General features: G+C 47.9%; 1 protein-coding gene across 4 annotated transcripts in view; it reads right to left on the reverse strand.

Moving 5' to 3' along the window:
• LOC116951132 (metabotropic glutamate receptor 8-like) overlaps window positions 1-26,715 on the reverse strand; it is a 253,016-nt gene that overhangs the window by 124,924 nt on the left and 101,377 nt on the right. For all 4 annotated transcript variants that reach the window (XM_076073489.1, XM_032969575.2, XM_032969576.2 and 1 more), the window contains one exon: window positions 12,236-12,371. In XM_076073489.1, coding sequence (XP_075929604.1) covers window positions 12,236-12,371 — 136 coding nt within the window. The remainder of the gene's footprint in view (window positions 1-12,235; window positions 12,372-26,715) is intronic.

The following is a 26,715-nucleotide window of genomic DNA, read 5'->3' on the forward strand; positions in this document are numbered from 1 at the left end:
ACCCACTAATAATAATAATGTGGCTCCTCTTAATAACGTCTGTGCGATCATGCCCGACCTGTGCTAACGGGCAAAGGCACACGGGGCGGCAAGTGACGTTATAAAGCAAGCGGGCACATGGCATTCATGAGTGAAATGCATGCCTACAAAATAATGACATTTCCAATTAAAGCTCGTGTGTGTACACAGACGCGGGACAACCATTACAATCCCAGGCAGCACCCGCCCCGATTCCCTTTCCTCGCTGAGCGTGTTCACGCATTTCACGGGAAGCCTCTTTCCGCGATGCAGGATAATTCATCCAAAAATGTAGATGTATCAGAAAATGTCACCGGTGGCGGGGCGGCGGGATTTTTAATGGTCTAGATCAGTGGTCGGTAACCAAAATTAACGAGAGGAGACATTTTTTGTTCGAATGCGGTGGTAAGTTAAAAAAAAAACCTCAATATTTTAAGAGCCGTAACAACGCAACGTGAATACGAGACGGTGTTAGTCCTTAATGAGTAAGGGTCACGAAGCAGCAGTCCTTAAAGAGCCACACGCGGCTCCAGAGCCACCACAGACTGCCGACCCCTGACGTCCTAGAGCGAGATGGATGTGCAGTGCCAACAGCATTCCTCGACCCCTGGACTAGATAGAAGATATTCTCGGTTTTTTCGGTAAAGTCACGAAGAAGGGAAACAATAAATAGTAAAATAAAAAAAGTAAAAAAACATAAAACAATAAAATCATCACGACGTTTCGACTGCAACACAAGCAATCATCATCATCATCAGGTGTGAAAACCACAGCAAGAAATTTGGAAAAAAGTGGCGGTTATTTTTAAACGTTAGCACCACGGAGAGCGATTTGACAGTTTATTCAGATGGACGAGTCCATCTATGTTCGGAAAAGAGGAGGAGGGGAGACGAAAATAATGGATGCGATCTGAAAGCCACCGCAAGCGTGAACAATCACTTAAGACCCGAAATGGTTTATCAAATCATTCCAATGATTGCTAAGCCAGAATCCATCTTCTCGTGAACACAAAGCAGACCTAAAACACGGAAGGACCAACACCTCGGCCGTGGCAGATCACTGTTATAATTCAGTAGGCTCACATGACATTGACTTATTTTTGCAAACCATCTGGCTACCATGAGAGATTCGTTCATGAGGCTATCCACATATACAAACACAGAGACAATTTCAACCGAGAAGATGGATTCTGGCTGAATCCCTGCAGTCTAGAAAGTTTTAAATAAAAATTTAGATAGAAGATCCTTGGGAAGGAAGTGTCTATAAACTAGGACCCCCACATCGCAAAGATAGGGTCCTTGCCTGTAAGATGGGCAAGTCCACCAGCATTGATTCAATCAACGATGACTCTGCTGGCGAGACACTAGTTTAATTGTGTTTGAATTCATGCTGCTGATATTGGACACTCCCAAACAGGTGGCGCGGCTGATGTGTTGCGTAATAAATAGGTTTTGTTTCACGTGGGAAACTATTTTTGCAACATAATATGATATTGCAAATTGTGTTTGAATTCATGCTGCTGATATTGGACACTCCTTGCCTGTAAGATGGGCAAGTCCACCAGCATTGATTCAATCAACGATGACTCTGCTGGCGAGACACTAGTTTGATTGTGTTTTAATTCATGCTGCTGATATTGGACACTCCCAAACATGTGGCGCGGCTGATATGTTGCATAATAAATAGGTTTTGTTTCACGTGGTAAACTATTTTTGCATCATAATATGATTTTGCAAATCAGTTCGAGTGCTAACGCTGGGTGGATCACGACATCGCCGGACCGTTAGAGATCGCGAGAGCTTGGGGTCGACTTCGCCCAGCAGTGCATTGATCGTGGCTGATGATGATGACGACGATGACGTTTCGCACTCGTGAAATCTCCGAGTGGAAATTCGGCGCATCGGCGTTGATCGGTTGTTGGTGCTCAAATTAAAATAGGCCCTCCAGCTAACGTCACGAAGCGTCGAAGTCAACGGGTAAAGGACACGCAGAGGCAACTCCCTGTAAGGATGATAAGAAGGTCATCCTGCGGACATCCCCGATGTTATGCACTGCGGGGAGCATCAACGCTAACGCTTCGCATTCGGACGTCCAGCTGTTGACATTCGGCCACGTATCACACACGTGGCTTAAAGGTGTACAACTAACAGCTGTTGATTCCTGCCTCATCTTCGCCATCGTCGTCACCCATCGTGTCTGTTCTGCCCGTCACTTTCCTATCTCACCTCTTCCTATTGTTCTCTATTGCCTCGCTCCTCTATTATTTTCTATATCGTAGCTGGGGGGGAGGGGGGGGCTACGTAATTGTTGTGATTGTTTGTGCCCCCACTTTGGGAGTTGTGTACCCCTGGTGCTTTTTCCTATCTCTACTTGACGTTGATGCTGTTTTTAAGACAATAAAAAAACACATTCCATGCCATGTCCTTCACATTATTTATATAAAAAAACAAGTCTATGGTCTCCGTGTGAGTCTATGGACCTCTATGCGAGTCTATGGGTATCTTGAGTGAGTCTATGGATATTTACATAAGTCTATCGGTCTATGTGAGTCTATGGATCTCTAAATGAGTCTATGGCCTCTGTGTGAGTCTTTGGATCGTTATGTGAGTCTATAGACCTCTATGCGAGTCTATGGCTTCAATGCGAGTCTGTGGGTCTCTATGTCAATCTATGGGTCTCTATTTGATTATACGCGTGTCTGTCTGAGTCTGTGGGTCTCCGTGTAGGCCTATGGATTTATATGCGAGACTTCACCCATTTGAAGGCTGGTGATGCGTTTATCTTGTGCCACACAGAGACAACTGCCACTGGAGGTCCCCTAGGCTAGACTACAGCAGGTAATTGAAATGTTTGAGATGAGATGAGATGTAAGGCACCGTGAGTTGATGAGTCATGTGAGCAAACACCACGATACATGCAAATACTTACTGGCACGTTGCATTTTGGGTGGGCCTGTGGCAGTGAGGATTCGGTTGTTTGGCGTGGGCAGCTTTTCACCAGCAATGAGTTAACGAAGAAGGCCTCGTACATTCAGATTAACGATACAGACGACGACACACACGTGATCTGCGTGTCGTTATGTACACGAGCGGTGTGGATGACCTATCCGCGACGGATGCGTGTCTACGTACGGTGCGAAAGAAGTTCAACATACCTCCATCCATACGTGTCCATCTGCTCGGACAGGCAATGGTGCCGTGTGCTGTAATCAAGAACCCATTAAAGCTGCCTTTCATCTCCACAGTACCTATTTAAGGCTGAGTGGACATAGGGGATGCCTAGGATCAATTCAGATAATCACCACTGATGTTAGCCATGGCCGAAAATCGAACTCGAAATGCAGCGGGTTAACCAATACCCCACCGCTCCGCAAAGTGGTATACAAATACCCCCCATATAGCCTTCACAGGCTGCTGGGGCAAGTGCTGTTAGCGTGAAGCACCTATGAAGGCCGGCACGGCACACGAGGAGTTGGGTGGCCAACAGCACGCCCGGCCGCCTTTGTCTCCCCAGTGATGTTTACACACCACACCAGGTACTCTCGATCTCGGGGAGTCCCAGGACCGGTTCAGTTAATCGTCCCCGGTGCTGGCCGTGAGCGGGAATCAAACTCGGCCCACCGGGTTCGCAGCGCAGCGCGCTAACCACTACACTCGCGCTCCCCGGAAAAAAAAGTGCTTATAGACACACACGCGCACACGCGCACACGCGCGCGATCGCACCCACGCTGTTTTGCTGTTGCGTTGCCTTCGACTCATTTTGATTCATGGGTAATTTCCTGCGAGCTCCGAAGAATCGCCAAAGGCAGTAAAACGCGGAGCGAGTGATTGAGCGTGCCCAGGTGACCGGAGCACGCGGAGAGAGTGGACAGCAGAGCGGGCGAGTGGCAGAGTCTTTTGTTACAGCGGTGGTGAGAGGAGGCGGGTGGGAGATCCTGGGTTTGTGGCTTCTGCCAGCGAGGGAGGGCCCACCATCATTACGGCTGGCATCTCTGAGTTACGGGAAACGTCGGCGTGCATACGGTGAATGCAATCAGCGGGCGCAGGCATGTGGCTGAGCAGCTGGGTGGCTCATTCATTCAGGGGAGGGCAGTGGGGGTGGGTGGGGGGGGGGCAGCTAGTCCCACGCTAATGAATGAATATAAATACTTCAGCGAATATATAGGGGATGAGTTTTTTTTTCATAAAAAAAATTGGACATCGGATATCTTGGTGTGTGCGCAATTTGGGATTTGATACGTTTGTGTTTTCAGATTTAAATTAATTAACTTTGCATGAGTCTTGATTGTTTTGCCACTGCATATGATTGAATCCACACTGATGAGCGTGGTGAAGTATGGTCAATTAACTCCTACGGCCGCATGGCATGGGGAAACCCTCATCCAGCAATGGACCGACAAAGCTCTGTACATGCACGTTGAGTTGAGAGGCTAAATATTTAAATTCGGTTTCTTTCTAAATATATTTATACACATTAAAAACAACTACAAACGTAAATTTATACTTTTTTACATTTCATTATAATTACAGCAAAATAATCGTCAACACTTACGCCAGGAAATGTGTGGGAGTAATGTAACTTCCGATGACTTAACCTCCCGTGATGTCACATCATCGTTGGATGGATCTGAAACATTTTTTATATTTGGGTTGGGATTACCTAAAACTTTGTATCTATGCCGGGGGTTTGGAATTTTGTCATAATCTGAAATTGGTAACTCGTCCATGTGCGTGTTTGTGTGCTTTTGATAATGAAAAGTGACCAGTAGAACACTTTCGAACCAATTTTTCCGCTGTGGTGTCACACTCCATGTGCATATATCAACATCCTCAGCGGCCATGGTCAATCCACCGCTGGATGAAGGCCTCCCCCAAAGCCATCGCCATCTCCCACGGTCTCGCAATGCAACAATCCACTGAGAGCTGATTTCGGCAATCTCCATCTCCCACGGCTGACATCGTTGTTGACGCGTTCCCTCCTTTAGCTGCCACTCCACCGTTAGTCTCGACCACTGGCCATCAACATCCCTTCTAGGAAAATGATTACGTATGCACATGCCTACATACACACACACACACGTGTGTGTGTGTCTATGAACCCGTGCAGCGGGGTAGCATAGCAGCCAGCGCGCTGCGACCTGAGTGACCATGATCTGAACTGGAACCTGGGCCTCCCTTAGGTCGACTCAGCCTCAAATGGATACCTGGTGTGGGGTATAAACATCGCCACTGGGGAGACAAAGGCGGCCAGGCGTGGTGCTGGCCACACACCCCCTGGTGTGCTGTGCCGGCCTTCATAGATGCTCGCTGAAAGCACTTGCCCGTACAGTCTGTTAAAGGTTATAGGGGGGGGGGGATTTTTGCCTTTGTGTAGCAGTAAGGTTTCTAATTGCTTGGCAAAAATTAGTTAATTATGGCCAATTTTAAAGTCGCTGATACAAAACAGCCCCCAATCGTATAGAAGAAGTGTATCGATCGCATGCAACGCGGTACCAGTACCTATCGAGTCTCATATTTTCGGAGAGTATTTAGTTATAAGCATAGGCTCAATGGTATCCTGCCAAACTACAGCTTTATAGGCTGTTCAGAGCATCATGCGAATTGGCATTAAATGGGCTGCCAGGACATTCAAAATCCTTCCGGTGTGCTCTGGGTGGCGTCGGGGGCACCTGATCCTCGATAGCAGAGCTTTGATTCCCGGTCTTAAACAATGCCAGCAGCACAGCATTGCATTCGGAATCCTGACACTTGTTCCTAGTCAACCCTTGTACCGAGTCAACCCTTGTTCCTAGTCAACCCTTGTTCCGAGTCAACCATTGTTCCTAGTCAACCCTTGTTCAGAGTCAACCCTTGTTTCGAGTCAACCCTTGTTCCGAGTCAACCCTTGTTCTGAGTCAACCCTTGTTCTGATTCAACCCTTGTTCCGAGTCAACCATTGTTCTGAGTCAACCCTTGTTCCGAGTCAACACTTGTTCCTAGTCAACCCTTGTTCCGAGTCAACCCTTGTTCCTAGTCAACCCTTGTTCCGAGTCAACCCTTGTACCGAGTCAACCCTTGTTCCTAGTCAACCCTTGTTCCTAGTCAACCCTTGTTCCGAGTCAACCCTTGTTCCTAGTCGACCCTTGTTCCGAGTCAACCCTTGTTCCTAGTCAACCCTTGTTCAGAGTCAACCCTTGTTCCGAGTCAACCCTTGTTCCGAGTCAACCCTTGTACCGATTCAACCTTTGTTCCTAGTCAACCCTTGTACCGAGTCAACCCTTGTTCCGAGTCAACCCTTGTACCGATTCAGCCTTTGTTCCTAGTCAACCCTTGTACCGAGTCAACCTTTGTTCCTAGTCAACCCTTGTTCCGAGTCAACCCTTGTTCCTAGTCAACCCTTGTTCAGAGTCAACCCTTGTTTCGAGTCAACCCTTGTTCCGAGTCAACCCTTGTTCTGAGTCAACCCTTGTTCTGAGTCAACCCTTGTTCCGAGTCAACCCTTGTTCTGAGTCAACCCTTGTTCCGAGTCAACCCTTGTTCCGAGTCAACCCTTGTTCCGAGTCAACCCTTGTACCGATTCAACCTTTGTTCCTAGTCAACCCTTGTACCGAGTCAACCCTTGTTGTGAGTCAACCCTTGTTCCGAGTCAACCCTTGTTCCGAGTTAACCTCGTCTCTCCAAGGTTGATTCTGCCCCAACGTTGGTATCTGGCGCAGAAAGGTCATAGTGAAGTCCTCCTCAAGTGAACATTGAGAGGCGTTGCTCCTCTGCAGTTCACAGTCCTCACCGAGCGATGTAAATCCACCCCGTTAGGACTGCGAGTTACCGTGAATGAGAATAAGAATATGTTACTGACCATACCCACCACTTGTTCCACAACTCCAGCAGTAAAATATGCCAGTTAACAGCGTTTTTCCCTGATATTGTCCTTCAATTCCCAACATTGATCTTAGATTCTCATTGCAGTTGTGCTCCGTTTGTTATCGTGTCATCTGAAAATAAAGATGACTTCCGATTTTACGTACACATTCAGTCAACTTACATATATATGCGTGCATGCACATCGTACATTATGTATTCATTGGCTTTACATATATCTATATTTTAACCATATTGACATTCCACTTTTAGAGATGAATTTTTCATTTCAAATAGCATAACGAAGTTTGACTCAGGGTATATATGCATACGCATACATATACGAACGTTGGTTACACAATATAATGTCCAGCCATTTGTCAATAATCTGCCGGATGAAGGTCTCGCGACGCCGTGGCGGTCATGGGGTTGTCCGGCCATACTTCACCACTCTGGTTAGTGCGTGGGTCAGCTGTATATTGCTCTTGGCCACTCCGTCATTGTTATAAGCTTTCACGTTTCTCTATCCCTGTGCTGTTATTCGATGTTTTTTCCTTGTGCCTAATACATATTAATTGGGGTGGGTGGGTGGTGGTGGTGGTGGTGGGGGGAATTCCCTTCCTATTTTGAGAATACAATAATAAAGCATCGTCAAACACATTCGCGACAGTCGTGTTGATGCGATATTGGTGAAAGGATTAATTGCACATTTGCTATTTCATAGTTTATTCATGCACTCCCGAGTGCCTTTGTGTGGTGATTAGGTGTTATTAATTTGTAATTTTACGTAAACACATTACCTTCGATGTAATCGGTTTACATTCATTCCAACGTGATTATGATATATGGACAGCAACAAGAAATGGTAAAACGGGCAAGCTGGATAATCGATGCGTATCGAACTGCTTTCTTGTTATCGCGTAAGAATGAAATAAAATTCTCAAAGCGAGTTCAAGATCAAAATGAAGAGGCGCTGATGTCAGCACACCTCTCTAATCAGAGTCTCGATTGAGACTGGAGGAATCCGAGGAGCTATGAAGCTCTTTTTTTCACAGATGTCCAGTCGGGGTGGGTAAGAAAAATTGTCAACAATAAACATCTCTCTGTGTTTCCTCTCTCTCTCTCTCTTAAATTTAGCTCTTCTATACCTGATGATGATTGCTTGCATTGCAATCGAAACGTCGTATACTATTATCTAATTTTATTGTATTATTATTTCTTATTTCTACGTGACTTTACCGAAAAAACCAAAGAGTAAACAATAGGAAGGTAAACTAATCACTTAACAAAAATACGCAAATAAAACTAAACTATAGATATTTTTTCATTTTTATCTTTAAAGGTAAAGCCCACTGAGCCGTTAGCTTATTTTTAAAAGCAACCTGGCCATCACAAATGACAGCTAAACGAAGTGGCTCATCATCATCATCACCATAGAAGTAAAGTCGCACCAAGTTTATAAATGTTGTGGCTTGGCTCTCCAACACACCGGTGTGCCGTACTGGTGACGAATTGGCCACGTTCTGTTTACAGTGAGGGAAAAAAGTATTTGATCCCCTGCTGATTTTGTACGTTTGCCCACTGACAAAGAAATGATCAGTCTATAATTTTAATGGTTGGTTCATTTGAACAGTGAGAGACAGAATAACAACAAAAAAATCCGGAAAAACGCATGTCAAAAATGTTATAAATTTGTTTACATTTTAATGAGGGAAATAAGTATTTGACCCCTCTGCAAAACATGACTTAGTACTTGGTGGCAAAACCCTTGTTGGCAATCACAGAGGTCAGACGTTTCTTGTAGTTGGCCACCAGGTTTGCACACATCTCAGGAGGGATTTGTCCCACTCCTCATTAAGGTTTCGAGGCTGACGTTTGACAACTCGAACCTTCAGCTCCCTCCACAGATTATGGTCTGGAGACTGGCTAGGCCACTCCAGGACCTTAATGTGCTTCTTCTTGAGCCACTCCTTTGTTGCCTTGGCCGTGTATTTTTGGTCATTGTCATGCTGGAATACCCATCCACGACCCATTTTCAATGCCCTGGCTGAGGGAAGGAGGTTCTCACCCAAGATTTGACGGTACATGGCCCCGCCCATCATCCCTTTGAAGCGGTGATGTTGTCCTGTCCCCTTAGCAGAAAAACACCCCCAAAGCATAATGTTTCCACCTCTATGTTTGACGGTGAGGATGGTGTTCTTGGGGTCATAGGCAGCATTCCTTCTCCTCCAAACACGGCGAGTTGTGTTGATGCCAAAGAGCTCCATTTTGGTCGCATCTGACCACAACACTTTCACCCAGTTGTCCTATGAATCATTCAGATGTTCATTGGCAAACTTCAGACGGGCATGTATATGTGCTTTCTTGAGCAGGGGGACCTTGCGGGCGCTGCAGGATTTCAGTCCTTCACTGCGCAGTGTGTTACCAATTGTTTTCTTGGTGACTATGGTCCCAGCTGCCTTGAGATAATTGACAAGATCCTCCCGTGTAGATCTGTGCTGATTCCTCACCGTTCTCATGATCATTGCAACTCCACGAGGTGAGATCTTGCATGGAGCCCCAGGCCGAGGGAGATTGACAGTTCTTTTGTGTTTCTTCCATTTGCGAATAATCGCACCAACTGTTGTCACCTTCTCACCAAGCTGCTTGGCAATGGTCTTGTAGCTCATTCCAGCCTTGTGTAGGTCTACAATCTTGTCCCTGACACCCTTGGAGAGCTCTTTGGTCTTGGCCATGGTGGAGAGTTTGGAATCTGATTGATTGATTGCTTCTGTGAACAGGTGTCTTTTATACAGGTAACAAGGTGAGATTAGGAGCGCTCCCTTTAAGAGTGTGCTCCTAATCTCAGCTCGTTACCTATATAAAAGACACCTGGGAGCCAGAAATCTTTCTGATTGAGAGGGGGTCAAATACTTATTTCCCTCATTAAAATGCAAATCAATTCATAACATTTTTGACATGCATTTTTCTGGATGTTTTTGTTGTTATTCTGTCTCTCACTGTTCAAATAAACCTACAATTAAAATTATAGACTGACCATTTCTTTGTTAGTGGGCAAACGTACAAAATCAGCAGGGGATCAAATATTTTTTTCCCTCACTGTACGTGACAACCCTTACTAGTTGGCTGTGTCGGGTGGTGGCGGGTTTTCGCGACACATTTGCATATTTACTCGATCTAACCCAAAAGCCTCCATTATGGATCATCACCATCCCCCACGCTTTCTGTCTTCTGCCCAGATTCCACAGCTCGCACGCGGGAGAAACGCGACCTCCAGTCTCCCACCGACCTTCATCCGCCTTCAGTTTTCTCTTCCCACCTCGAGCGGATGGACTCGTGTCTGGGTAGCCACCAATGCCAACAGCAGCCGCCACTCGTCACTCAGTGACGGTGACGCCACCACGACGCCTGTGCCAGGCCAGGTGCACTTTGAGGCCACGTGAAGTGTCGTAAGGCACGCTGACGGGAGGTCACGGGACAGACCCACGGTGACATTGGTTGGCTCACTGAGATGACTGGTAGTTGTACCAGCTGTACTCTGCCAACTTGCTGTGTTTTACCCGCCCGGCGCTCCGCTCGTTGTTGTGAGTGTCGCTCGTCTGCCCTCCGATGTTGCTGGAGGGCGACTGCCTCCAACTGCCCAGTAGCAGCAGCGTCCTTCACGAGCCTCCTCCTCAGAGACCGATCTTGACACCGCTGGTACCAGTCGTCTGCAAGTCCATTCAGCTCCACATCCTCCCGTACCGCATCACTCCATCTCGTCGCCAGCCTACACCTCCACCTGCTCCCCAATCTTGCGCTGTCTCACTGTAGCCGCTGTGAGCTCACCTGCGATTCGTCGCACGTCTAATTGTGCGCTCCATTTTCCACAGCTACGGATAGCCAGGCGCGTTATTTTTAAATGTATTATAAGTGAACACAATGGTGATCAAGGAACGGACCCCAAGCCCCCATTGTACAGAATCATCTATAATATCTTCACTCACTTCTTGCTGATCATGGTTCGTTTCTCATAATTATTCACAATAACGTTTTTTTTTGGCTTAGATCGCACGAATAAAAATGTGTTGTTAAACGCGCCACCACTCGACACAGCCAATTAGTGAAGTTTATCACGTACACAAAACGTGCCCGCCAATTGGTTACTTCTTGAGTGTGTTGGAGAGTAAACACAAACCATGTTAGTTTCTTTCGGTAAAGTCACGTAGGTATAAAATGAATCACGACGTTTCGGGCGCAACACAAGCGTTCGTCATCAGGTGGCAAAGCATGCTACGTGATTCATCTTCTTGGTTCTTTCGGTAAAGTCACGTAGACTGGAAATAAAATAATAAAAATAAAACATAATAAAATAAAATTCTCACGACGTTTCGGCCACAACACAAGTAGCCTTCTTCAGGTGAAGGAACAGAACTGTCGGGACCGAAAGAACCAAAGAGTATGGATTCCTGCAGTCACGAAAGCTTCAAATCAAGATTTTCTTTTTTGATTTAAAGCTTTCGTGACTGCAATGATTCATCTTCTTTGGTTCTTTCGGTAAAGTCACGTAGAATGAGAATAAAATAATAAATCGATAAAATAAAATAACACAATAATATTCTCACGACGTTTCGGCCACAACACAAGCGGCCTTCATCAGGTGACAGTCTCGTCCCTTCACCTGATGAAGGCCGCTTGTGTTGTGGCCGAAACGTCGTGAGAATATTATTGTGTTATTTTATTTTATCAATTTATTATTTTATTCTCATTCTACGTGACTTTACCGAAAGAACCAAAGAAGATGAGTCAAGATATTCGTTTCTGTTTGGCGTTGCTCGCTGGTACCACCATGTACAACTTGCCGAAACGTCAGCCGTTCTGCGAGCTGCTACTCACAGCTCCCTCATCTCTAAATCTTGTTCATCTCCTTTCAATCTCACCAATCCATCCTGAACCACTGTCTTTCTTACTGTCACCATAGCTACACCATCCACTTTTAATAACCCCCCCCCCCCACCCACCCTCCCGCACTCTTTGTTAACCGGCATACTTTAACGTATAATTTTATAATTAGTGTAAAGCGCCGTGGATAAGGGCGCTGTAATTATAAATCTACGGAAGATAAGATCAGAAAAGCCGAATGGCTGACGAACTAAAAACATTCGCACTCACGTGCGTGTGTGTGTGTGTTGAACTTCTTTCGCACCGTACGCAGCCAACCGTGCTAATCGGAGGTGCACGGAACGGAGTTCGGCTGAGACAATTCTTTTGGGGTCTTCCCCGGGAAGACCCCAAACGGAAGGGGCGCAAACAGCACACAGCCACGAGCAAACGAACGAACGAACGGACGAACGAAGGGAGGGAGGGAGAGTAAATCGTCATTCCCCAAGCCCCCCACGTACTGGATGTCGTCTTCGTTGGCGAACATGATGACGACGCGCGCGGTGGACGTGTCGAGAAGACGCTTGATGATCCTTTCGAACTCCCCGGGCCGCGGTTCGCGTGGGATCTTGAGTGATTGCGCGATGCACACCCCGCCTGCCGGGGAGCGTGCAAGCCACAGGCAAAGCGTCAAAACGTCGCTCTGCGTAGCGACCCCGCGCCCGTTTGTGGGGGCAACCGCTCCTCTGCCGTGCGACGGATGCAGTAGGAGGACTGTCGAACACCTTTGGCGGGGGTCACACAACATCATCCCGTATGGCCTTGACAGACTGTTGGTCCAAGCAAGGCCGGATTAAGATTTTGTAGGCCCCTGGGCTACATGAACTGTGAGCCCCCACCAACCCCCCCCCCGCCCCAGTAATATTTTCAAAAGGAAAACAAAGTTGAAGAAAAAAATAAATAAAATTCAGCATTCACAAACGAAACAACTTTTCACTTCATCTCTGGAGGCCCTCCAAGCTGGCGGAGGCCCCCTGGGCTGCACCCCTAAAGCCCCCCGTGCCTGAATCCGGCCCTGGGTGCAAGTGCTGTTAGCGAGCACGTGTAGAGATGAAGGGCTGGCACGGTACACAAACCGGTGGGTGGCCAGCACCACGCCCGGCCGCCTTTGTTTCCCCAGCGGCGATGTTGACACACCGCACCATGTTGTCGTTTGAGGCTGAGTCGACCTAGGGGAGGCCCAAGACCGGTTCAGACAACCGTCATCGATGTTGGCCATGAGCGGGAATCGAACCCGGGACCCGCCGGGTTTCGTAGTGCAGCGTAGCGATAACCGCTACATCACCGCTCCCCGCATACGCGCATGCACACACACACACACACGCACCTCCTCCACGTCCGTCCCTTACATTGACAGCAGTGTCTGAGCACGAGTAAATGATGAACATAGTGTCGTCACGTAAAGCAAAGAAATCCCCTCCAATATCTCATTCGTGTGGTTAAGATGATTGCAGTCCTTCAATGGCTGATGCTTGCTATTCAACAACAGGGACTCATTTCAGCCAGATCTGTCCAGATTAGGCAATTGGAAAATATCTCCATACCCAGCACACCACATCCAGTACCACCTCTTGTTCGTGGATGTGGCTACCTCGGGTTGCCAACCTTGTCCTGATATTTCGACGGTCATCCTCTTTTGAGACTGGCCACTGTCGTGGCCAAATCTGTGAGCCTTCCTGGGACATTAAAAGTCCCGGCTTTTGTCAGTTGCGCAATAATAATGATGACAATACGTGACTCAAGACAACGTGTTTTACACTCTTGTGCGGCATTGTGAGATATCCTTAATCTTATTCTTCCCATGATGAGTCCCGGGTTTTTTTTTGTACCTCAGAGGTAGCAACTCTAACGACGTAAAAAAAAAGACGTCTCACCATCTCGCTTCCAGCGGCCGAGTGTAACAGGCATTGTTCAATTTGCCACCTTCAAGATTGTGTGAGCTGTCACGATTCAGAGTGAGGGTTGCAACCCCTGAACGACGAGTGTGAAGCGTATATAGGACAGTCACATAATGCAGATAGGTATCCTCATCACCGTATTTATGTTTTGTATTATATTGTTCTAGCTGAAGCTAAGCGCTGAATATAACAGTGGTACTTTTCCTATGTAGTGTACATATGTGGAGCTTCTTTTGCACCGTACCTAGCCAACCGTGCTATTCGGAGGTGCAGGGGAAGGGGAAAAAAAAACCAAAACACAAAAAGCAGTTCTAAATGAATCTGTTTTCAATCTAGCTCATTTCAAAGTGCGTAGCTCCAGTGGTCTCCTAATATCAGCCGAGCGTTCCAGACGGCCGCAGAAGCGCATCTGAAAGCCGCGAGATGCAGTGGCCGTCTTTGTCCGATGTCCAGCAGTCAAAAGCCACTGCAAAGATAACCGGGGTTCGCGTGGTGGTTTATATTCCTTGACAAGATCAGCAAAGCATTGTGGTTTATATATGGCAAGCACTGCGTGTGGCTTCCTAAACATCGGAAGGAAGAGCGTTGCCGACTCTACTGCGTGTCTCATTTTAAATTAAAAAAGCCACAGATATACATCGGACCCAGGGTGCAACTAACTGCAGGTTGTCGTGCATTCATCCCTGGGTAAAACGTTGTTGTTAAGGGACTGCGCAGCCTGCAAGAGGTTCCTGAGAGACCAGCAGTGGCCCTGACGCAATGGGGGTAGAGGGGGCCCACGCAGAAATCATCCTCGTGAGACGACAAAAGAGATATCGCACGGACAAGAGACGTGCAAATGAGACGGGAGACGGAGTGAAATGAGAGAGAGAGAGAGTGATATCGACAATGGAGGCAGAGGCGGAATTACTCGAACGAGATGACAACAGAGCGATGCAGATCAGATACGGACACGAGCGTAATCGTTCGCTTTCACGTTAATGAGCGTATTCTGTTAAGATTCGAGTGAAAACCGGCACTTGGTTCGCTCGTATTTTTATTACACACTTTTAGTATTGGTTTAACACGTAGGCTGTCGCGACCAATATCATCCATAATATAGGGGTTGTTTGGGTTAGATCCTGTAAATATGTGTCGTTAAACCCGCCACCACCCGACACAGCCAACTTGTAAGGTTTGTCGCGCCTCTATGTAAACAACTAAACAGGTGGACTTCTCCACAAATCTGGCTGTCGCCTGATGAAGCTAGTTGTAATTACTGGCGAAACGTCGTACTCAGATTGTAAATGTTGTGGCTTGGCTCTCCAACACACCGGTGTTGCTGTACTAGTGACGAATTGGCCACGTTCTGTTTACGTGACAACCCTTACTAGTTGGCTGTGTCGGGTGGTGGCGGGCTTAACGACACATTTATATATTTACGCGATCTAACACAAAATAACCTCTACTATGGACTTTTATTATTATTATTATTCTTATTACACACTTTTATTGAACTTGCCGTGTTGTCTGTTCATATCATTTGGACGCTTATTATCTTCGGATCTACGAAGCCTAACGAGCTGAAATTTTCTTCACAGACTCGCCCCACGTGATAATTCAAGATTCCATAAAAAAAAATAGGGTGCGCGTTGACATCGCCGCTCCGTCATGGTGCCAGCGCGGCCGCTAAGCGCAAGACCAGCAATTATAATGACTGCTATTGCTGAAATCATTACCTATTTTTCATCTTAATAATTAGTGTTATCGCTTGCTTTGCCACGCCCGTTCCGACGCGCGAAGGGCAACGTGGTTATGGTGAAGTTGAGCGAGCAGGTGAGAATCGTGATCATCTTCTGGTAAGGTCACGTAGAATGAGAATAAAATAATAAAATACCACAATAAAATTCTCACGACGTTTCGGCCACAACGCAAGCGGCCGTCTTCAGGTGAAAGGTACAGACCTGTCGGGACGAAAGAGCTTCAAAGCTTCAAAGCTCTGTCGTCAAAGATTCAAAGCTCTGTCGTCCCGAAACGTCGTGAGAATTTTATTGTGTTATTTTATTATTTTATTCTCATTCTACGTGACCTTACCGAAAGGACCAAAGAAGATGAACCCTTGCAGTCACGAAAGCTTTCAATCGAAATCGTGATCATGTCTTAGAATTAAATGCCCGTGATGTTATCCTTATTTTGATTGACAACGTTGTCTAATGATGATTGTTGATATAAATGCTTAAAGTTAAAGTGCTATATTTATGCAATGTTGAATACGGTATCGCGACATGCACCGTTGTCCATATGCGCGCATTATAGCATTGCAGTCTCTATGTGTCCTGCCGTCTTTCCTACTGTGTACTACTTATTGATCGCGAATACGACAATTATAAACGCGTTGTACGTCTCCTCTTGTCATGAATATCATTTGACGACCTTGCAATCGGCATGGTCGTTATTCTAATTGTAATAGCCGTGATGCGTGCTATCAACATTGCATAGCGTCGACTGTTTTTGTGTAGCAATGCGCATGATTTCCATTTATTGTCGGGTCAAGGGTTGACACAGTCAAAGCCATCATTGTCATCTCATCAGAGCCATGTAAACAATCTGGTGAAAAACAAGCCTTCAATGCACGCACTTTTATTTGCACTCTAATATACAAATAACATTATTATTGACCCCTGAATCTATCGCTTTCGATGTGCTCAATAAAAAGTGGTTGGCTTGCATGAATAAAAACATCGTAACGACACCACCCACCTTTAATCGGCACATCAAATGTGATTAATTCTGGGAATCTAAATAATGCATGTTCGAACTTCAAGTGCAAATAAAGTGTGTATTAAAAATCTTGGGGTTATTTAACATTTTTTTTCCTCAATAATTCAAAAAGGTAGAAAAAAATCATTGGCACCCGTGAGCTACTTGGGGGCCGAGGTGCTCTGCTTGGATCGCGTTTTTGCCCGGCTCCGCCATCGCTCCAGCGACTCCCTCTCTCAAATCCCCGGAGTTACCCTCGAATTGTGTCACCACTGTGTCTAGTTACAAGGCAAGAGGAGGATTCCCCGATGAATTTGCCCAGACAACGGGGAGGTGGAGGAGGAGGAAACAGGAGAAGGGGCGGGCGGGGCGGGGGGGAAGAGGGGTAAGGAGGAGGAAGAGGGGGAGGGGGGTGAACAGTAGGAGAAGGAAGAGGGCTGGAGGAGGGGTAGGAGCAGAAGGAAGATGGGGGGGGGGGGGAGGAGGAGCACGATCCGCTTCACGTCACGTAGCTCAGGGCGCCGAGCCGCGCTCGTCAGGGAGGTGACGTCCGCTTGACAGCCGATGTCAGCCGACGGTCCCCCCCCAGTGCACTCGTTTGGACCTCCCGGTGAAAATTGGGGGAGCGTGGCGATGCCATCACGGAAGGCGCAATCCGTCCGTGGGAAGTTACGGTAATGAAGTCGGGAGTTTTGATTGAACGCAGTGCTCTCTTACTGGAGGCCAGATCATATGGAGGTGCCCAAACGAGCAATAACACAGTTGATGATAATTTGTGGACATTGTCAACCCCACTGCCGGATGAAGGCCTACCAAAACTGTGCTTGGTTTAATTACACTTTGCCACGCTAAGCAACAACAACAAAACTATTCCACGCATATGGTCGAGGCAAGCACCAACCTTAGTGAGTCTCCTAGTAAGGCAACGATTTCCCCAGTGCAGATATTTCAATGAACTGCATTGTGGTACTCACTTAATGCTGAGCACATTCCGATATCGACTCGGCACTTTTGTGTTCGCCGTGTCTCGAGTCACTGATTTCGTATCGCAGTGCACAAAGCACCGCGCCGCTTCTCCCCCTCGTATCGCGCTCAACGCCATCTTCAAGATCGCCCGTGGACTCAACCCCACTTACACCCCCCCTACCCTCTTATGCTCCCCTACACCTCCTGCATGCGCTCTCCAGTCCAGAAATCAAGGCCTTTTGTAAGATATCCAAAGTAATCTGAAACTCTGTGGGAGGTCTCTTTCGCTCTCTGTGTCCTCTGCTGGTGCTTGTGGAGGTGGTAATTCCATATATTTTTTTTACAGGTAAGGCCCCACTCAGCTACAGTGAGGGAAATACGTATTTGATCCACTGCTGATTTTGTACGTTTGCCCACTGACAAATAAATGATCAGTCTATAATTTTAATGGTAGATTTATTTGAACAGTGAGAGACAGAATAACAACAACAAAATCCAGAAAAACGCATTTCAAAAATGTTCTAAATTGATTGGCATTTTAATGAGGGAAATAAGTATTTGACCCCTCTGCAAAACATGACTTAGTACTCGTGGAAAAACCCTTGTTGGCAATCACAGAGGTCAGACGTTTCTTGTAGTTGGCCACCAGGTTTGCATAAATCTCAGGAGGGATTTTGTCCCACTTCTCTTTGCAGATATTCTCCAAGTCATTAAGGTTTCGAGGCTGACGTTTGGCAACTCGAACCTTCAGCTTCCTTCACAGATTTTCTATGGGATTAAGGTCTGGAGAATGGCTAGGCCACTCCAGGACCTTAATGTGCTTCTTCTTGAGCCACTAATTTGTTGCCTTGGCCGTGTGTTTTGGGTCATTGTCATGCTGGAATACCCATCCATGACCCATTTTCAATGCCCTGGCTGAGGGAAGGAGGTCCTCACCCAAGATTTGACGGTACATGGCCCCGCCCATCATCCCTTTGAAGCGGTGAAGTTGTCCTGTCCCCTTAGCAGAAAAACACCCCCAAAGCATAATGTTTCCACCTCCATGTTTGGCGGTGGGGATGGTGTTCTTGGGGTCATAGGCAGCAGTCCTCCTATACTCTTTGGTTCTATTCGGTAATGTCACGTAGGTAAAAAATAAAACAGCAAAAATCACGACGTTTCGGCCACAACACAAGCGGCCTTCATCAGGTGAAGGGACCAGACTGTCTCGAAGATTGCGCTGGAGTGAAACAGAGCCAAGCTCAGACTCCAAACACGGCGAGTTGAGTTGATGCCAAAGAGCTCCTTTTTGGTCTGATCTGACCACAATACTTTCACCCAGTTGTCCTCTGAATAATTCAGATGTTCATTGGCAAACTTCAGACGGGCATGTATATGTGCTTTCTTGAGCAGGGGGACCTTGCGGGCGTTGCAGGATTTCAGTCCTTCATGGCGTAGTGTGTTACCAATTGTTTTCTTGGTGACTATGGTCCCAGCTGCCTTGAGATCATTAAGACGATCCTCCCGTGTAGTTTTGGGCTGATTCCTCACCGTTCTCATGATCATTGCAACTCCACGAAGTGAGATCTTGCATGGAGCCTCAGGCCGAGGGAGATTGACAGTTCTTTTGTGTTTCTTCCATTTGCGAATAATCGCACCAACTGTTGTCACCTTCTCACCAAGCTGCTTGGAAATGGTCTTGTAGCCCATTCCAGCCTTGTGTAGGTCTACAATCTTGTCCCTGACATCGTTGGATAGCTCTTTGGTCTTGGTCATGGTGGAGAGTTTGGAATATGATTGATTGATTGCTTCTGTGGACAGGTGTCTTTTATACAGGTAACACGTTGAGATTAGGAACACTCCCTTTAAGAGTGTGCTCCTAATCTAAGCTCGTTATCTGTTTAAAAGACACCTGGGAGCCAGAAATATTTCTGATTGAGAGGGGGTAAAATACTTATTTCCCTCATTAAAATGCAAATCAATTCATAACATTTTTGACATGCGTTTTTCTGGATTTTGTTGTTGTTATTCTGTCTCTCACTGTTCAAATAAACCTACCATTAAAATTATAGACTGATCATTTCTTTTTCAGTGGGCAAACGTACAAAGTCAGCAGGGGATCAAATACTTTTTTCCCTCACTCTACATAGCTCTTTTTCAGAAGAGACTTTGCCACAATTGATAGTTCAACAAAGTGGCTTATCATCACGTGGGAATTTATAGCAGCTCAATACGACAAATGCGCGTTTCTAAATGTGGAGGGAAAAACCGGAGGACCCGGAGAAGAATCCACGCGATCATGGGGAGGACGTGCAAACTCCGAATATACAGGCATCAGGGTCGGGATCCAACCCACAACCTCCTGTCTATAAAACTGTCATAGACTTACATAGAAAATCATAAACAAAATGACTATTAGAACAACATAGTGCCACATAGCCTCATGAAGAAACCCACAGACGCACGTAGTGACTCATGGGCTCACGTAGAGACTGATATATCGACTGCCTTTTAGAATAACATATTGACTCATAGACTTATACACAGATACTCATAGGCTCCCCTACAGATCCATAGACTCAGTGACTACATACTAGCATAACAGAGATCCATAGGCTCACATAGAGACTAGGCTCATACAGACTCATCAACTCACAGAGAAACGCATGTTTAATCACTTAAAATAACATAGAGACTCACATCAAGACGCATCAAATCACATAGAGGCCCATAGACTAAATTACTACTTGATTCATATAGAGACCCATAGACTCACAGAAGAGTCAACAGGCAGTCAGGACCATTTATTCGACTGTCTGGTCATTTTTTTTCCGCAGTGGCGACCGCATAATCGCGCACACAATTCCACGAAATGGTGCTCTCCCTGTATATCCGTGAAGGCCGCCGCAGTGGGTTGTATGTGCTGTGAGATGCGCAGGTTCCACGCAACGCGGCCAGCCGGTGCTTTGGAGGTGGAGATTTAAATCCCGGAGGTTTTTGAGTAGTGGGTGTCCGAGTGAACATCTGTCAGCCTGCAAACCTTGACTCCACTCAGCCTTGGCAATGGAAGCAATCGCACGTCTAGCTTTGCCAACTTCCTAAAAGGGTCACACAATGCGCCGGTGCAAATTTTCGAATGGACCGGTCGACCAGTGATAGCCAGAGCTTCGAACCTGCTGGTGGCGGTGAAAGTGGTCATCGCAGCAACCCGTCAGTTTAACACGTAGTAGTATTAGGAGGAGGCTTTCGCGACCAATGTTATTCATAATAGAGGTTTCTTTGGGTTAGATCCCGTAAATATAAATGCGTCGTTAAACTCGCAACCACCCGACACAGCCAGATAGTAAGGCTTGTCACATAACCAAAACATGCCAATGAGTTTCTAGTACAGCACGCCTGTGTGTTGGAGAGCAAACCCACTACGACATTTGCAATTCGGGTACTGTTACGTTTCGCCGATGATTACAACCAGCATCATCAGGCAGCGAGAAAACGCCGGTGTGCTGAAGCAGGCACAAATGTGCACGTTTGGTTTACGTGACAAACCTTACTGATTAATTGGCTTTGTCGGGTGGTGGCGGGTTTAACAACACATTTGTATCTAGCGTGACCTGTGTTTGATTACCGGCCGTGGCTATCATTAGTGGCGCGTGATATCTGATCCTATCCTGGGGCCCCCAGTCACCTTAATGACGTAGAAATGAGGAGGCTTCAACGGTGGATTAACGAACAAAGGCTTTGTAATTTTTGTTGTTATTATAATTAGCGTAATTTATTACCAGTTCATTGAGCGTGAAACAATATTCCTGTGCGAACAATGAATTTTAAACAACAAAGCGCTTTTTTTTTCTTTCTGATTTCCACTTAGAGTGCGAACGGCAAGGAGCTGTGAGAAATCGCCGCATTCAACGTTAGGCGCGCACTCCGTAGCCCGCTAAGCCCACGTGTGCACGCGGGCCTCGCGCGCGTGCCGGGAGAGACATTTTGCTTTCCATTTGGTTGGCCAAATTCTCTTTAGCTGCTCTGACAGCTCACGTGAGTGAATTCCCATTTGGGTGCCTGTGCCTTATTGATGCAAAAATGTTCAGATCCTCATCGGGACGCTCTCTGGGTGTGGAGGGTTGGGGTGGGGTTGGCGTGGAGGGTTGGGGTGGGGTTGGCGTGGAGGAGCTGAGTAAATCCGACAGCAGCAGCAAGCAAGCGACGATGGCATCGCAGCAGAAGCAGCAGCAGCAGCCGCCGCTGCATGTGGCCGAGATCTTTGGCAAAAACAAAACCCGCGTCATCCTCTACGTAGCATCCGCGTCAACAATAACAACGACGACGAGGGGGACGCGAGAATGGGAACTTGCGCCTCCTGCGTGCATCTCGCGACGAACGTTCAGAGGCGTCCGTTCTCACGGGCGAACAAAAAATCCATTTACGAGCGTTCAGATGCTCGGGGGGCTAGGCGGGAAAAAAATGCATCTGCCCACATACACCGGAGAGGGGGAGCGCTCGATCTATTTTCATATTTCTCCCGCCCCCCCCCCCCCACCCCCCCAAATAGCTGCGCTTGCCTGTTCTGTGTTAACGCGTTCGAGTGGAACGAGAGATAAGTGCTCCTCGAGCGCGTTCGGTCTACCCGCACCTGCTTCGCGTCGTATCGGATGGTTGGGCGAGGGTTGCGGGCGCTCCATCCCTCCCTCCCTCCCCCTCTCTGTTCCGATCGTCGGGCCGGGCCCTCTTGCACCGCGCATAGCAGGCAGATTTAATTGTTCCACAGACGAAGGCGGTCCATCAGCAGTCGCGGCGGCCGCAGCAGTGGCAATAAACAACCCCGAGCCTCAATGGTAGGCAGCGGGATTGGATGTCTGTTACAATTATTGTTCTCTTTGAGTGCTCTGGTAACTGCGCCCGGCTGTATTTAAGAAAAAAAAAAACTGCGTCGTGCGTAACGCGATTCAATCCGGGTTGGATTTACCCGTTGCCTACATGACGGCCGAGAAGTTAATCGAACCTGAAATCAGCAAAACTGATGGTCACTTGGAAGTTGTGATGGTGGAAATGGCGCGGACTATTTGTTTAAGCAGGATTTAGTTTTTAAAAGTGTCAATCTCCGGCATCCTTCCCATGTTCTCCGTTTCCTGTTCTCCCCCTCCCTTACCCGTCTTGACTTTGCCCCGTTTGTTCCGCCGTTGTTTTCTAGATCACGGCTCGGGATACCGGCTGGTACACGCGGTTGCGATGCAGCTCGTCTGGCCTCTGTGTGCATCCTTGGTTCTGTGTTTCCCTGCGTGATGCGCTGCATTGAAACTAATAGCAAGTGACAGAAAAAAAATACTGCTCTACGAAAGGACCCCAGAGGACGTTGGCCACATAGATCAGCCTGCAATGTGGTGAGATGGTAACTACCTTGCCTGGAATACAGGGTGTCGTGTATGCGATCTCCACCCTGGGCACCTGTATAAAATTATAATTTACATCTCTCTGTCTCTTTCAATGGTCGTGTGTATTTTTTATCCGGGCCCTGCAGTTTTTTTTCTTCCTTACAATCAACGTACGTTTGCAGCATAGGGCTGCTATAAATGTTCACGTTGCTTGTTTATTAGGGCACGGCGCACTGTCAGGGAGACTCCATAAGACAAGCAAGGGCCTCTGGGTAAACGAGAGAGATGCAGCTCAGCAAAGCAATGGCTCGACACGACAAACAGCCCCGGCGCCTCACGCGCGAGCTGCACGCAGCACGATGGGACTGACCTCGCGCTGACAGCAATCGCAGTCATTGCATTGCTTCCCCCTCCCTCCCCTCTCTCTCTCTCTGCTCTCTGCGCTCGCGACGCAATGCGGGAGACCCAACGACTCTTGGAGGAGCCTTCATGTAATCCCCTGTCGTGGTTCACGACGGTCGTCGTAAACCGCATCAGGCGCGCGCGCCTGAAAGCGGCCGTCTGGAACGCTCTTCCTTGCGATATGAGGTAGCCACTAGGAGATGCGGTACTTTAAAGTCACCTCGAGCGAGAAACTCATTTCCTTAGAACTGATCTTTGCGTCGAGTTTGTTGTTCTTCCGCCGCACCTCCGATTAGCACGGTTGGCTGCGTACGACGCGAAAGGTCAACGTGCTAGGAGGAAGGTCCATTGCCCGAAACGTCATCTGTTTTTTTTTATATTTGTATTTTCCGTTTAAAACCACGTGGTGTTATTGACTAATGTGTGGAGTTGTTTTGGTTTATGTGCGTCTGTGCCCCGCCGCCAACGCAACAGCAGCATCATCATCGTCACCGTGTTCAAATAATGTGTTTAATAGACTTCAAGGTAAATCGCAAAGGTGCAGCGCTGCAATTTCTACCGCTGGTGGAAAGGGCGTATCACTAAAGAGAGGTGCTCTAGAGAGTCCCATTTCACTGTCACTTGTTCACTCTTCCATGCTGGCGGCCAGATGTGATGGATGAGGTGGGGAGTAGCCATACTTTACCCCCAACACATGCGACCTACCCATCCACTAACTGTGTTGTGAACACATTTATATTTGAACACGCAGGAGGCCTTTCGCGACCAATATCATCCATAATATAGTTTTTTGGGGGGGTTAGATCGTGTAAATATATAAATGTGTCTGTCGCCTGTTGAAGCTAGTTGTAATTACTGGCGAAACGTCGTACTCAGGTTGGAAATGTTGTGGCTTGGCTCTCCAACAAACCGGTGTGCTGTACTAGTGACGAATTGGCCACGTTCTGTTTACGTGACAACCCTAACTAGTTGGTTGTGTCGGGTGGTGGAGGGTTTTAACGACACATTTATATATTTACGCAATCTATCCCGTAAAAAAACCTTCTATTATGGACATTTCACCTTCCGGGTGAACAGGGGCTGTCATTGTGTGTGGGGGGGGGGGGATTATTTAATAAACTTGTGCCACTGTTTAAACTGCCACACCCGAAGATTGAATCGTTTCACAGTGCTCCTAATGGGATATACAAAAGACGAGCAATGGCATTGGATGCTCCCTACACTCGCCACTTCACTCCAGTCACAATCTCGCTCTTGTACAGTCGCTCCCCTATCACTATTGCATTGCTCCGACGACGACCACTGCTGCGTCTCATTGTTCCAGGACACCTCACTCCTTGATACCTCCACCGGATTGGCTGCTCATGCCTCTCACCTGCACTGCGCTCCTCAAACCCAGCACCACGGCACGGCAGGCACACGGCACCACTCTTCTTTCTCCTCCCCAGCTCCTCGTCCTGGCCGGCTTTAGAGTCACCCCGTTGCAGTCTCACAAACCTCGCTGAACGACTCACCTCAATAACAGCGCTTGTTGGCTCTTCCAATCGGCGGTGTTCTCTGTCGCTGTCTTTTGGAATTCCTTCCTGCCATCTCTTTCCTCCCCCCCCCACTTCAAACGCCCCTTACACCTCCCCGCCACCCGCCGTCCCCCACGAATTCCTATAATCCCGCTCGATTTCAAGTGACGTTTTTGTTCTTATCTGCCGGACCCATTTGTCCTCGCTTCCCTGAAGGCGCCTGCCTTGCGCTCGTAGGTCTTCGGGGCCCGTGCTGGAGCAACCCGCGATAACATCGTAGATTTGCCCAAGCGTGAAGAGCCGTGCGCCTGTTACGGAGTGTCGGTCACAAAAGCGTCGACGGTCTTGCTTCTACGCGTGCGATTGATCATCAGCACGATTTTGTGGAGCCCCTTCATGAACGCCCCTCGGATTTACGTTGGTGATCGCTATTCGCCCCGCAGAGGCAAATGGGGCCTCGTCGCTTGGATAAGTTTCGGCGGCCTCTGCGTAATCCGCGAACCCTTTAATCCGATCTGAATATCTACTTGTGCTAACCGGCAGTCACCCCCCCCGCCCCAAATGCGCATACATCGAGCGCTGGGACATTTCGCTCGATTATGCCCTAATGCAAGCCATTACATTTTCCCTTCATGGTGTGTGTGTGTGCGCGCGTGTGTGCTCATTTATGGGGAGCGGTAGTGTAGTGGTTGGCGGACTGCACTACAAACTTCGGCGACTCGATGTCGATTCCTGCTCACGGCCAACACCAGTGATGATTATAATATAAACCGGTCCTGGGCCTGCTTCAGTTCGAGCTCCCATCATTGTTGTGTGTGTGCGTATGGTAAATTGTGGGGAGTGGCGGCGCAGTGATTAGTGTGCTACGCTATGAAGCCGGCGACCGGTGACGATTATTTTGATCCAGTCCGGGGCCTCCCCGAGGTCAACTCAGCCTCAAATGAGTACCTGGTGCGGTGTGTAAACATCGCCACTTGAGAGACAAAGGCGGCCGGGCGTGGTGCTGGCCACCCACCCCATCGTGTACCGTCCGGCCATCATAGGTGCTGCTCGCTAACAGCACTTGCCCCAACAGTTTTTTTAGGCTATCGGGAGGATCTTCATTTTTTGTGTGCCCATTCAGCTTGCATCAAGGCAGTCAGTGCCCATCCCCTCTTTACAGCCTCCCAGCCAGCGGTGGACATTCCACATTACTATGGCAGGGAGAGTCTAATTCAATAAACAGCCGCTGTTGAATTCCCAAAAAAGTGGCACTCTTATTTATCAACCCCCAGAGATGATGATGGGCTGGGGAAACCCATGATCTGAATTTGATCTCGCAAACCAATTGGGGAGCTGCTCAGCCTCACCGAGAGTAGAGCTCCCTGGTCAGGCCGTGTGCCGTGACTCTCACCACTCGTGTCTCTCTCATGACATCGGATTAACAGACTCTCAGCGCCTCCGTCATCTCCAAGTACACCCTAGTCGGGCACACCATTGACGCGACAACATCATTGCCACTTAGTAGCGCAATGCTAGGCAATGTCAGTGAAGAGTGCTGTCTGGGGTCAGTCCTGGGCCTCCCAGCGAGTCGACACAGCCTTGAAATCGCAGCTCGCGCGATGGTGGCTCGGCATCGGCAGTCGTGGACAGAGTGGCACTGGGCATATCGCTGGCCACACCCACTCTCCTCGTGTGCCGTGCCGGCCTTAATAGGTGCTCGCCGACAGCACGGTCTGTTCGCAGGCACTCTGTTGAGGCCAAATTTCAGATCTCTGTCCTTGGGTCTCGGTCCTCAGCAGCAAATTGACAGATTTTAGTATATATCAATACTGTCACTTCACGAGACACTGCCGCTTAATGGCAAGCACATCAGCGCAAGGCATCGGTTGATATGAAAGGAAGCCGGCTTTTATAGGCGTGCGGTCCCTAAGGAGGCGAGGGACATTGCTATTCATGTTAATTTAACCAGTTAATTGACGCTGATTAAAGTCAACCAGTCAGTTCGTTTGTTCCGGGGCGAGGGACCATTTGAGCTCAGAACTCTTTGTGCAGCGGGTGGAGCGGAGATGCAGTGGTTAGCGCTGCACGC

The sequence above is a fragment of the Petromyzon marinus genome, chromosome 42 (assembly GCF_048934315.1).
Source record: "Petromyzon marinus isolate PM22_M1 ecotype Great Lakes invasive population chromosome 42, UKy_Petmar_22M1.pri1.0, whole genome shotgun sequence".
NCBI classification, from domain to species: Eukaryota; Metazoa; Chordata; class Hyperoartia; order Petromyzontiformes; family Petromyzontidae; genus Petromyzon; species Petromyzon marinus.